At 46.8% G+C, this 13,006-nt stretch overlaps 1 protein-coding gene across 4 annotated transcripts in view; it reads left to right on the plus strand.

The window, feature by feature from the left end:
- KDM4B (lysine demethylase 4B) overlaps positions 1-13,006 on the plus strand; it is an 817,487-nt gene that overhangs the window by 180,283 nt on the left and 624,198 nt on the right. For all 4 annotated transcript variants that reach the window (XM_077475749.1, XM_077475750.1, XM_077475752.1 and 1 more), the window contains exons 5-6: positions 2,680-2,794; positions 2,979-3,172. In XM_077475749.1, the coding sequence (XP_077331875.1) occupies positions 2,680-2,794; positions 2,979-3,172 (309 nt within the window). The remainder of the gene's footprint in view (positions 1-2,679; positions 2,795-2,978; positions 3,173-13,006) is intronic.

Below are 13,006 nucleotides of genomic sequence, written 5' to 3' on the forward strand. Positions count from 1 at the left end.
ACTCCAATAGAGTCCTCAGCCCTCCTCCCCCATAGCAGTTTCTAGGGTTGCTGACCCCTGCTTTTAAGTGTTCCACCATTATTGTGTTATTGATTAGTAAGTTAGATCTGCACTTTTTTTTTTCCCCTCATGCCGACATTGACTTGTCATATTCTGATGTGAAGTAGCATGTCCCAGCTCTTTCTTTCTGTGTTGCGCTTAGGGATGTGTTCATATACACCACACAACCACTGACTGCTGTTAGAAAGATCTCAAAGCTACAGCAGGAGGAGAAAGATTTCTAATACTGAATTACAGAAGAGTACAGTGTGTATAATATATCATGTGCATGTGTCTACAGTTCTGTAATGATGATTTGCAATATGTATCTTCTGTTGTGGCTGGAGGGGGAGAGGACAAACCTGCTTTGCATTTATAACCTACCTATCCTGCTGTGTGTTATTGAGTAGGGTGGCTGGCTGCAGAATGAGGGTGTGATTTATGTTGAAGTGGGCTTGTTCACATTTAACATGTACAGGCCTAGTATACCCCACCCACATTCACTACAATTCTCAAAGCATGATGGGAAGTGTAGTTTGATTATAGTGTAGAGTAGGGGTCTGCAAACTATTTCCCTCCAGTTGTTCAGGAACTACAATTCCTATCATGCCTAGTAGTGTCTGTGAATGCCAGTTTTACAGTGCCTCATGGGGCACGTAGTTCCGCAGCAGCTGGAGGAGGGCCATCGTTTGGAGATCCCTGGTGTAGAGAGAGGGTGTGATATAATCCCTGTTCTAACAGCTCCTCCTTGGCAGAATAGATGCTGCATTTGTTAAATTACACTTCCTGAAAATTTTATTCAAATTTTTTCTCTTCAGTGGTAAAAAATTTCACAAATGTATTCACTGTTTAGTGTTTTGTTTAGGGAGTGTACTAATGGGGGATTTTTTGATGACCCCTGAGTTCTGCTTTAAACAAAGTGGAAGTTCAGCTAAACCTACTCTCAGCCACACTCTAAATTGAATCTATCTAGCCCTGCAAAGAAGAGATCGCTATACTTAACTATTCTGCAGCCATTCCAGTGTGGTCCCACGCTGAGCTTTCAGTGGCAGCTTCAGTTTGTGGGAGTGTGCATGAGAGGCAGCCGACAATGGAAACCCCATAGTAACCCTATGGGTGACGTCACTTCCCAGGAATTTCACAGCCGTTGTAAATAGGGGTGCAACGGATTGTCACCGATCCGTGATCCAAACGGGTCAACCTGTTCGGATCGCCACACCATGCGCTCCGCTGATTGCCTGGCTTTGGAAAGGCCTCGGCTTCGGCCTAGCTCCGGAGCGGTGACCATCTTGGTACACCCGGCGGCCGCTGTCTCATCGGGAAGTGACGTTTCGTCGCTGCCATCTTGCTACACCCCACACTCCTGCACAGTAATGATAGAGTGAGAAGGTGGCAAGCGGATATCTTGTTATACCCACCGGATTTTCAGATTTCACAGTTATTTTCAACACAAAACGGAGCTTATATGCTTAAATACAGTATTTGTAAATCCGCCGGACTGTTTAGAGGTTGAATTTTAAAAGCAGCAGCAAACCTGCTGACCTTACATGGTTGCTAATGTGACAGAACACCTCTGATTTTCACATTTTCACATTTAATATTTAGTCAACATCTAAACAGTCCGTCGGATTTACAAATACTGTATTTAAGCATATAAGCTCTGTTTTGTGTTTAAAATAACAGTGAAATCTAAAACTCTGGTGGGTGTAACAAGATTTGTCTTTTTTTTTTTTTTTCTTTTTTTTTCCCAATACGAAAAATTATCCAATCCGTGACTCTGATCTGAGGAACGATCTGATCCGTGAGTTTTTTGATCCGTTTCACCCCTAGTTCTAAACGATTCATTCACAGCAGCTGCCACTGGAGACTGGACTGGATTGGCTTCAGTAAAGGTAAGCAGAGCGATTTATTTTTTATTTTATTTTTTAACCGGATTAGATTTAGAATGTGGCAGAGAGTAGGTTTAGCCTGAACTTCCACTTTAGGACCTCGTGCACACAAAGCCTGCTCTTCTGAAATCCTTTCCTCCTGGCAGTAGTGTTTTTGCAGAAAAAACACCTGACGCTTGTAAAAGTATTTTAATGTCTTAAGGCGTCAAGCGCTTGGGCTATAATTAATTTTATTGGCCAGAATACAAAATCATTCTGGCCATTGAAGTGAATTAACTCTGAGGCACTAAACGTGCCTAGTGTTTATATCCATTTACAAGTGTCTGCCAAAACGATGGTGGTGCTCCTGGATGCACTGGCAATGTTTTTTTTTCCTCCCCCCTCTAAAAGCCCCTGCCACTAAATGCTTCTAAAAGCCTATGTATGCATGAACACATAGACTAAACATACAGGGGGGTTTCGGTGCAAAAAAACCCCAAATGCCTGAAGCGCCTAGAAGCAGCTGCAAAATGTCCAGTGTGCATAAGGCCTAATTGTTTGCATAGCACATACTTATACAAAATAAAAATAAAACCTTTAATGTGAAACCTTAGCCCCCCTTTATTTTTATTTTTTATTTTTTTTTTTGTCGGATCCCACATGACTTCCTTATTTTAATGCACATTACTGTAAAAATTGATTTCATAAAAAAAAAGGAAAATGTATATAAAACAGTATATGTCTTGAATTACATATGTTCTATCAACACTAGGTACTGTACCCCACGGCACCAAGATTTCGATGATTTGGAACGTAAATATTGGAAGAATTTGACTTTCATGTCCCCCATATATGGAGCAGATATAAGTGGCTCTCTCTATGACAATGTAAGCATTCCTTGCAACTTCTAATTACATTTTAACGCATTATTTATAACTGCTCTTGTTACACATGTATTTATGTGACTTCGTTTTTGACCTAATCCTATATGAGTTTGCTTCTTATTAAAGTATTGTTGACAAGATTTTGATCCATTTGTGGTGTTTTTTTGACATCTTTAAATTTTCATAGGATGTACATCTATGGAATATTGCCAGTCTTAACACTCTACTAGATATGGTGGAACATGAATGTGGTATTATTATCGAAGGTGTTAATACACCCTACCTCTATTTTGGAATGTGGAAGACAACATTTGCTTGGCACACTGAGGACATGGATCTCTACAGCGTTAACTATCTACACTTTGGGGAACCTAAATCTTGGTAAGGTCAAATGTATTTGCCAACTGTAAATGTTTTTGTGACTCTCCTGGCAATCAATATTACTCATCTCCAGGGTTCAGGAAAATGTGGCTGTAGGTCCCAATAAATTTCTTTGCTACTTGTTTAGTTTGACTGGTATAGGTAGTATTTGCTCTTGTTTTAAAGTGCATGTCCAGCCAAAACTTTCTTTTAAGTTTTAACCAGAATAGGTAGGGATTAGAACCCCTTTTGGGTCTTGCTTTTAGTTGGGGCTTTCCCTTGACTTATTGTCACATTGACAGTGGCTGGGGGAAAATCTACGAAATAGACAATGACCGCAAAAAAAGCTCTAGCCCACCCTTTTTCTCCCTCCCGGGTATCCTGAGCCCAATCCTGTGCCATCCATGCATCCAAGTGCTTATAAAAGTCCAGCCACTTTGCTTGCTTGCTCTCCCCTGTCTCCTACTGAGCCCTGAGCAGGTCTCACGTTGGGATTCTGCAGTGGTGGATCGGGAAGACAATCAATACTGAACTCGCAGTCACCGCCATCTTGCTACTCCATGCCCGGCTGGACTGTGCTGATCCCCCGCCTGGCCGGTGCGGTAAGAGCCTACCATCCATCTTGGGAACTGTTGTTCCCTGTCCTCCCGCCTGCCATACTCTGGTGACCTGCTGGGCCTCTGGGGGAGCTTGCAGCGGTTGTGGCCTAGTGGGGCCTGCCGGACGCCGCTGTTTCCTTAGCGGCCACCCCACGGAGAAAGCCCCATCCGGCCTTGAGACGGTTCCCCATCCTCCTGCCAGCCCCTCCGCTTACCCGGTTTGATCTGGCGGACTGTTTTAGTGTTTTTTTAAAATCTTTTGTGTATTTTTTCCCCAAAAAAATTGCGTTTGAAAGACCTCTGCGCAAATGCCGTGTGACGTAAAATATTGCAACAACCGCTATTTTATTCCCTAGGGTCTCTGCTAAAAAATATATATATCAGTTTTGGGGGTTCTAAGTGATTTTCTAGCAGAAAATACAGGATTTTTACTTGTAAGCAACAAGTGTCAGAAAAGATTTAGCCCCCCTTCACACCTATGCGAATTAGATGCGGCTTAGACCGCATCCACTTCGCAGGACATTTTAAAATACGTTAATTTGAATGCATCTGGTTCACATATGTGCGTTGCATTCGCACTGCGCATTGCACAAAAAATTTGCATTTTCTGGGCATTTCCGTGCGAATTACAACCCATTATCTTCTGTGGGAACGCATCTGATTTGCAGATGCATTCCGTTCTGAACACAAATTCTCTCCTCCTTACTACACCTACCTCTCTCCCCGCTTACTGATCCGCAGCTAAAACGCAGAGGAACCTCTGAACAACTGATTTTTATCTTCGCAGTGAAACCGGAGCTTCAATTCGCAACGCACATGTGTGAACCCAGGCTTAGTCTTTAAGTGGTTAAACTGAGAACTCCTACACACAGTTTAGTTCATTCATAAGTGTAAACATTGTAGCTCTTTGGTCTTTTCTTGGCAGACTGCCCAGAGAGGAAACAAGTCGCTCCACTGAAGACTCAGGCAACTTGCATTGACTTCTATTACAGAAGTAATTTCCAAGTTACGCTGAAGATATAATTGGCCTTTTTATCAGCACAATCAGCTGATGCAGATTAATTAAAAAAGTCCAAATATCGGCTGATATATCATTCGACCTCTACCGCAGAGGTCATCAAATACCACCAAAAGAAAGCTCTATTTGTGGGGAAAAAGCCAGCAAAATGGTCCGGGGCTTAAGTGGTTAAAGACACCAGTCCATCCAGTTCAACCTGAGTGAGTGTCTACAATTGTCCCTATCCCTGTACATTGCACACTCACATCGGTCCCTACCCTCAAGGAGCCCACAATCCAAGGTCCCCATTCATATACTAGGGCCAATTTTTCGACAGAAGCCAATTAACCTACCAGCGTGTCTTTGGAGTGTGGGAGGAAACAGGAGTACCTGGAGGAAACCCACACAGGCATCAGGTATCATGGTTGGGATTCAAACCAGCGACCCTTTTTACTGCTAGGAGTAGGCGAGAGTGCTAACCACTACACCACTGTGCCGCCCTATGTTTTACAGTGCATAGCACACACTCCACAGAGAGCGCGGTTTCATTAATATATTTATTAATTTGTTTTGCACATTCATGGGCTACTTTGCCTATAACAGTTAGCTCTCAGACTAAGTATAATTAGCCATCTGCGCAGGTAAGGGTAACTCCATTTGCTCCCTTTTTTACTAGCTGCTGAGTGTCCTGGGAAGTTTTCTGTATGTGTTTGTGCAAAACCCTTCCATGTGCACCGTAATGCAAAAACTAGGTATGTATTGGGGTGGTTGCCATTTATCTGTACAGCTTTTTTGCTGGACTTGGCGTGGAAACGCATTGGATGTCTCCAGCTGCCATTGTGCTCTTGCTGGGGGTCCAGTCCCTTTGCCTTTTGAGGAGTGGGCTTCTTCCAGGCAAACCTGCCCTTAACCACTACAATACAGGACATTTATACACCCTTCCTGCCCAGACCAATTTTTAGCTTTCAGCCCTCTCGCACCTTGAATGCCAGTTACTCAGTCATGCAACACTGTGCCCAAACAAAATTTCCCAAGTGTTCTTCCAGGACAGCCCTTGAGAGATGGAGCTCCTCCCATCGACACAGGAAACACATTGCCACAGTTCAAAAGGCGGTCTCTCAGGTCCCTGGTCAGTCATTTGTGTTTCCTCCGTCGGAGGAACATGTTGCCAGGAACCTGGAGGCCCCTCTCAGGGGCTGCCTGAGAACCTGTAAGCCATAAGGGACCGGGTCCTGTTTTTTGGCTGCAGTTTGGGTCCATACCTTTTTTCTTGTGGCTCGGGTACCGTCCAGCTGAACCGGAGCAGACCCGTTACCCTCCTCCTTCCAGTGCCCAGGTGGCCAGGGGCAGAATGACGCCGGTTTCCCCCAGGAGCGGTGAGTGGAACCTTCCATCTCTGCTCCTTGTTGCGGTGGGGTCGGAGACGCCGAGCGTCATTTCCGGCGGAACCGCGTCATCACCGCGTCATCACTGTGTGCCGAGACTTCCGGTTCTGGGTCTCTAGGGTACAAGGAGGAGAGGGAGAGCCAGCGCTGTGCCTGTACAGTCCCGACCAGCGTCCAGCAATACCGGACTAGCGGCGGTATCCGGAGCGGCAGAGGGGGACCATGGAGGCTATTCCCCAGGACACTCCGGCGGAGACAGGCACCAGCCAATCCCAGGTAGGCTGCTGGGCATGCTATTACTCTGGTGGAGTGGTGTTGTTTGTAGGCTGGGTTCTGTAGTGCCCCACGGTGGTGGTTAACTCACAGTTAAGGATGTATGCAGTTGGTGATTCTAAGGAGGGACATGGAGCTGACGCTAAAAAATTCTTTGTCTTCTTATTTTCAGGCTAAAGAGCTACCAAAGGAAGACAAGGCAGGCCGCAAAAAGTGCCCTAATTGTGGGAATAGGTTGTCCTCTGGCTCTAACAAAGCCCTATGCAAGCAATGCATTGCAAGCTTGCTTAAATCTGAGGCAGATTCCCCCTTAGCAAAATTTTTGGGCTCCTTTAAAGAGGAAATGGAGTCGACCTTTAAATCCCTCCGGGAGTTAATCACTGACGTAGGGTCAGCTGCCACCACGAGTAAAACAAATGCAATCTCCTCCTCACCATGCCTTACAACACCCAGCTCAGGGGAGCCCCGTATGGTCAGGGAGCCTAGCCCCACGTTGATTAGCCCCGATTCCTCTGACACAGATTCTGATCAGGAAGAGGAGCAAACAACATCTAAAGCCTCAAAGTATAGATTGTCTCTTGAGGAAGTTGATGAGCTAATGGGTGCTATCTATGATACACTGGAAATTGAGGAGGAAGAAACTCATTTATCCAGACATGATCAAATGTATGAGGCTCTGTTGAAAAAGAAAGCAAGGGTTTTCCCTATACATAAGGTGCTTTCTGACCTTGTCCTTAAGGAGTGGTCTGAACCAGATAAAAAGGTTTTCTTTCCTAAATCACTTAAGAGAAGGTTCCCTTTTGATGAGAGCCCAGAGGCGGTCTGGAATAAAAATCCTAAACTAGACGCCCCTCTGTCCAAAGTCTCAAAGCAGGCTGATCTGGCCTTTGAGGATATGGGGCACCTGAAAGATCCCATGGACAGGAGAACAGACATTGTCTTAAAGAGGGCCTGGGATGCCTCTATGGCAGGCTTAAAACCAGCTCTAGCCACTTCTTGTGTAGCTAGAAACCTGGAGTTCTGGTTGTCACAACTACAGGAACATTTAAAAGCAGGCACTCCTAGGGGGGAGCTTCTGAAATCCTTCCCTATGCTTTTTAAGGCCACCAGTTTCATCTCTGACGCCTCCACGGACTCCGTAAAATTTACGGCTAAGTCAGCAGCACTTTCAGTGGCAGCAAGGAGGTCAGTATGGATGAAAACTTGGGGGGGAGACACGGCGTCTAAAACCCGCCTGTGCAGCGTCCCTTTTACAGGAGACTTAGTCTTCGGGCCTGAATTAGATTCCGCCTTAGAAAGGACGGCGGATAAAAAGAAAACCTTTCCTGCAAAAAAGAAAAATTTCCAAAGAAAATTTTTTCGTCCCTTTAAGGAACCCTCTAAATCAGAGAAGAGTTCAACCCCCAAAAAACATTGGTCGGGACAGAAAGGGAAAGGGGGCATACTGTTTAGCCGCCCCAATCAGGATCCCAAACCCCAGTGACGTCAGGGTTCCTCTGGGAGGAAGATTAAGCAAGTTTCTTCCACAATGGGAAGAGACAACCTCGAACGAGTTTGTCTTAAATATAATAAAAAGGGGTAATTCGCTGGAATTCCACAGCAGCCCTCCCTCAAAGTTTTTAGTGACAAAGCTCCCAAGTCACTCAGAAAAGGCCAGGGCCTTACCTTTACTGATAGGGGAAATGGTGGATCAAGAGGTATTGACACCAGTCCCTATTCAGGAACAAGGAGACGGTTTTTACTCGCACATTTTTGTGGTAAAAAAGCCGTCAGGGAAGTTCAAACTAATTATGAACCTCCGACCACTGAATCGCTCCATCCGTTACAAGAGATTTCGGATGGAGTCCATTTATTCCATAAAGAACCTTCTCCAGAAAGAGATATTTATGGCCACCCTGGATCTAAGGGATGCTTATCTGCATATTCCAATAAGGGAGGAATGCCAGAAATTCCTTCGGATGGCAGTGCAGATAGACACAAAAGTTTACCACTTTCAGTGCAGAGCGCTCCCCTTCGGTCTGTCATCCTCCCCGAGAATCTTTTCCAAGGTTCTCGGAGAGGCTTTAGTTCCACTGAGGCTTCAATCAGTCTCAATTATTCCCTATCTAGACGACCTGCTCCTAACAGCACACTCAGAGAGTCGTCTTTCTCAGGATCTGGAGTTGACTCAACTCAGCCTGAGTCGATTAGGGTGGATTGTCAGTCAGGAGAAATCCAAGACAACCCCAACACAGGAGATCCTGTATTTGGGTTACTGGATCAAGTCTGTAGACCAGAAAATTATACTGCCGGAAGAAAAGATTTTGAATCTGTGGCAAAGAACATCTTTTCTTCAATGCAGCCCCAAATGTACGGTGAGGGAAGTAATGTCGGTCTTAGGTCTTATGACGGCAGCCATTCCAGCCGTACAATGGGCCAGGTTCCACCAAAGAGACCTTCAGGGATTTCTGTTGGAACAATTAAAGGGCAGAGATCTGGAGGAGGAGGTATCGATCCCCTCAAAGATAAAACGCTCCCTCTGGTGGTGGAAGGACAGGGAGAACCTAAACAAAGGGGTTCATTGGGTCCTTCCTGTCACTTCAACACTGACAACGGATGCGAGCAGCTGGGGCTGGGGAGCCCACATCGGCTCAAGCTGGGTCCAGGACAAGTGGACCCCGGAAGAGAAATGTTTCTCTTCCAATTGGAAGGAGCTAACAGCGATCCTAAGAGCTGTTCTAGCCTTTCACCCCACAATACAGGGTCACCATCTACAAGTCCGTTCAGACAATATGACGGCTGTAGCATACATAAACAAACAAGGAGGTACCAGAAGTCCTCGTTTGATGTTGGTAGCCAGACGCATTTTCCAGTGGGCAGAAACCAATCTGGAATCCATTTCTGCAGTTCACCTGAAAGGGGAGCTGAACAGCACGGTGGACTTCTTGAGTCGACAAAAAGTTTCGAACCAAGAGTGGTCCTTACACCCAGAGGCATTCAATCTCATAACAACTCACTTTGGAAAACCAGAAGTAGACCTTTTTGCGAGCAAAGAGAATGCAAAGGTTCCCAATTTTTGCTCGCTAAACCCATGAGATCAGCCCCTGGCTGTAGATGCCTTGCAAACTCCATGGACTTTCAGTCTGGCCTATGCATTTCCCCCCCTCATCTCATTCCGAGGGTCCTAGCAAGATTCCTCACAGTAAAAACCTGTTTGATTCTAGTAGCACCATTCTGGCCCAGGAGACCATGGTTCACAACGTTGCTACAATTAACAGACTGTCCGCCTCTAGGGCTTCCCTCCAGGCCGTGGTCCCCCCCTAATCTGGTAAGTACTTGGGGATCCTCTCAAGGGCTGTCCTGGAAGAACACTTGGGAAAACTGGAGTTAGTACTTACCGGTAACTCCTTTTCCGGTGGTCTTCCAGGACAGCACGATCCCATCCTTTATTTGATTATAGTGATGTACTAATGTTATTACCTGTTATGGTTTATATGTTTTTCAGTTCCATCCTTCGGTTCTTGGTAAATGACTGACCAGGGACCTGAGGGACCGCCTTTTGAACTGTGGCAATGTGTTTCCTGTGTCGATGGGAGGAGCTCCATCTCTCAAGGGCTGTCCTGGAAGACCACCGGAAAAGGAGTTACCGGTAAGTACTAACTCCAGTTTTTTTATAATTTTTTTTCATACAAATAGAGCTTTCTTTTGGTGGTATTTAATCAACACTGGGTTTTTCTATGATAACATTTTTCAAATAAGTCATTTTTGTTCATAAATTAGGGCCAAAATTTATACTGCTAAAGCTCTTTTGTAAAAATAACCCAAATTAGTGGATATTATTTAGTCTTTGTGAAACTTATACAAGTCTACAAGCTATGGTGCCAAATCATTAAAAAAATGATCACACCTGATGCACTGATGGCCTATCTCATTTCTTGAGGCCCTGAAATGTCAGGAAAGTACAAATACCCCCCAAATTACCCCTTTTGAAAAGTAGACAGTCAAATGTATTTAGTAAGAGGGATGGTAAGTTTTTTGAAGTTGTAATTTTTTCCCACAATTCTTGGGAAAATTAAGAATTTTCTTTCTCTTCCACAAATTTGTCATAACAAGTTATTTCTCACACACAGCATATGCATACTTCCAAGTTACATTCTGCAACTCCTCCCGAGTATGGCAATACCACATGTGTGACTTTTACACAGCCTGGCCACACAGAGGTACAATATGCAGGGAGCACCATCAGGGGTTCTAGGAGCATAAATTGCACCCCTAATTTCCCAGTGACCTATTACATTTGTGAAGGCCCCGGAGGACAGTGGAATTACCCACAAAATGACCCCATTTTGGAAAGCAAACACCCCAACGTATAATCTATGAGGCATAATGAGTTTTTTGAACGGTTCATTTTCTCTTACCTTCACCGACCGACACAGCTCCTCTCTGTAACAAAATGGGTTGTCAGCCCTATTACTGGAGATACTAGGTAAAGTTGTAACACAGCACTTCAGAACTTTCAGTTCCTCTCAGGGGGCGGTCCCTAGGCTAGGCTACAACCCCCACAGCCTGCCCTAGCAGACTCCGTTTTTTCTTGCCTAGTGAGGAGATAAGACCTAGGACCCTGCAGGCCCATAGGTCCGTGTTTTTTTTGATGCAGAAGATTGGCTTTTTGCGCAAGATGAGTGATCCTGTGATCTTCTATCAACAGCCGGCTGAGTGACAGGCTGTTTCACTTATCCTTGTAGTCTTCCCAGTCCAGCCATCGAGCGCGTGCAGGTTGTAGCTACGGCTCGGCAGGCCACGACATACCTCAGCTCCAGAGGTGGTCGGTGAGCTTTATGCGCCGGAGCATAGATATGACCGGGCTACTGATGTCTGCGTCACAGTATGCCGGGCCAGTAGTGTTCCCTGTACTGATCAGGAGTTGACTACCATGGAATTTCCCCCAGCTCTTCAGGACTGGTAAGTACAGCTCTCCCTGCCTCGGCAGGGTGCAGCAGCTGGGCATACCCTGGGAGGTCGATTTTGGGGGCCCCCCTCACCCCCTCTCTTCTCTCCTCTGTCCCTAACTCCCCTCCTTTCCCCCCCTCACGGGGGGGAGATGTACATGTGCTGAGCGGTGTGTGTGTGTGTGCCTGGGCTCTAGCCTGGGGGTTTAGCTGTGCTGGGTGCCTGGGTCCTGCAGCTTAGTTCCACTGGATGCCTGTGTAGTCTACCCCTATGTTGGTCTAGCGCTGTGTCTGCCACATGTTCTCTCTAGTTCCTCGTTCGACGGCCATTTTAAGTATGGGCAAAGGTCAGACAGGCTTCTGGCTTCAAGCGGCCATTTTCCTTGTGATTCTCTAGTAGAACTTTGGCGGCCATTTTCTTGTAGCCAGACCGTGTTTTTTGTGCTCTAGCAGCAGCCACTGTGCCCTCAGATTCCTATTTGGTCATCACAGAGCCCTGGGAGGTTTATCCTGTGATCGTTCACTGATCGTGCGACCGGCCGGCCACCTACACAGTTTTGCTATCTCTGCATCTGGGAGCGCTGGGGATCATCAGGCACTGCGGTAATACAGCGCGGAACTGCCCTGGGTGTGAGTCCAGCGGGTTAGAGCCCCTCAGTCAGAGGCAGCAGGAGGGTGGGGCTGTCACTGTCCTAAGTCCCCTTCGGGTGGCAGACAGCATGGCTTCAGAAACTGGTGTTTCTTCCCCACGAAATCCAGGCAATTGCAACCGGGTCACCTGCCGACTGCGTGGTCCCTATGGACACCCTTACACCGATCCTCAATTAGTTTGTTGCCAAGATAGAGGTGGTACGTGGGAAGAAAGGTGCTAAAAAGCGGCCCCTGCCCCCCGTCCTCTGGGGAGAGCTCTGACGCAGACTGGGGTCCTGCTGAGGCCAGTGACCCCTGCTCAGATGACGCTGACCAGGACCGTTCGGACAGTGAGGATGAGTCCCGTCCGGGTCCGTGCGCGACAAGGCGCTAGTTGGAGCACTTATCACAGCTGTGCGTGATACCCTGAAGATACTCTCCCACTGTTATCCAGGGCTTCAGTGTCAGCTGTGGTGCTGAGGCGACTGATTTGGCTAAAACGCTGGTCTGCTGACCAGGCATCCAAGAAAGCCATGACGGATCTTCCCTTCCTTGGCGACTGGCTCTTTGGAGCCTCGTTTGATGACATTATTAAAAATGCCACTGGTGGTAAGAGTACTCTACTCCCACAGGCCAGGAAGGCTAAGGAGCCATGTCGCAGGCAAGAGCCCTCTTTTCCGCTCACAAGCAGCTTTTTCGTCCGCCCGGTGCTTCAACAAAATGTCCCCAGCCCTACAGGATGCCCACGGACGGTCAAAAACGTCCCTGGAACCGCAAGCCTGCAAATATAAGTGCTACCGCATGAAGGTTTGCCCCCACCCATATCTCGGGTGGGGGGTCGCCCTGGGAGTTTGCAGCCCGGTGGTCCTCCCGGTTATCCGACCAATGGGTTTGCGATCTGATTTCCACAGGCTACAAGATAGAGTTCCTCTCTTAGCGGCCAAATAGATTCTTCCCCTCCAGCATACCCCTGTCCCCGGTTCGCCGGGAGGCCCTGTTGGGGGCTGTAAGGGACTTAATGAATCGAGGGGTGATTGTACCTG

The sequence above is a fragment of the Lithobates pipiens genome, unplaced genomic scaffold (assembly GCF_037356315.1).
Source record: "Lithobates pipiens isolate NorthernLeopardFrog02 unplaced genomic scaffold, aLitPip1_a1.2 Scaffold_13, whole genome shotgun sequence".
Lineage (NCBI taxonomy): Eukaryota > Metazoa > Chordata > Amphibia > Anura > Ranidae > Lithobates > Lithobates pipiens.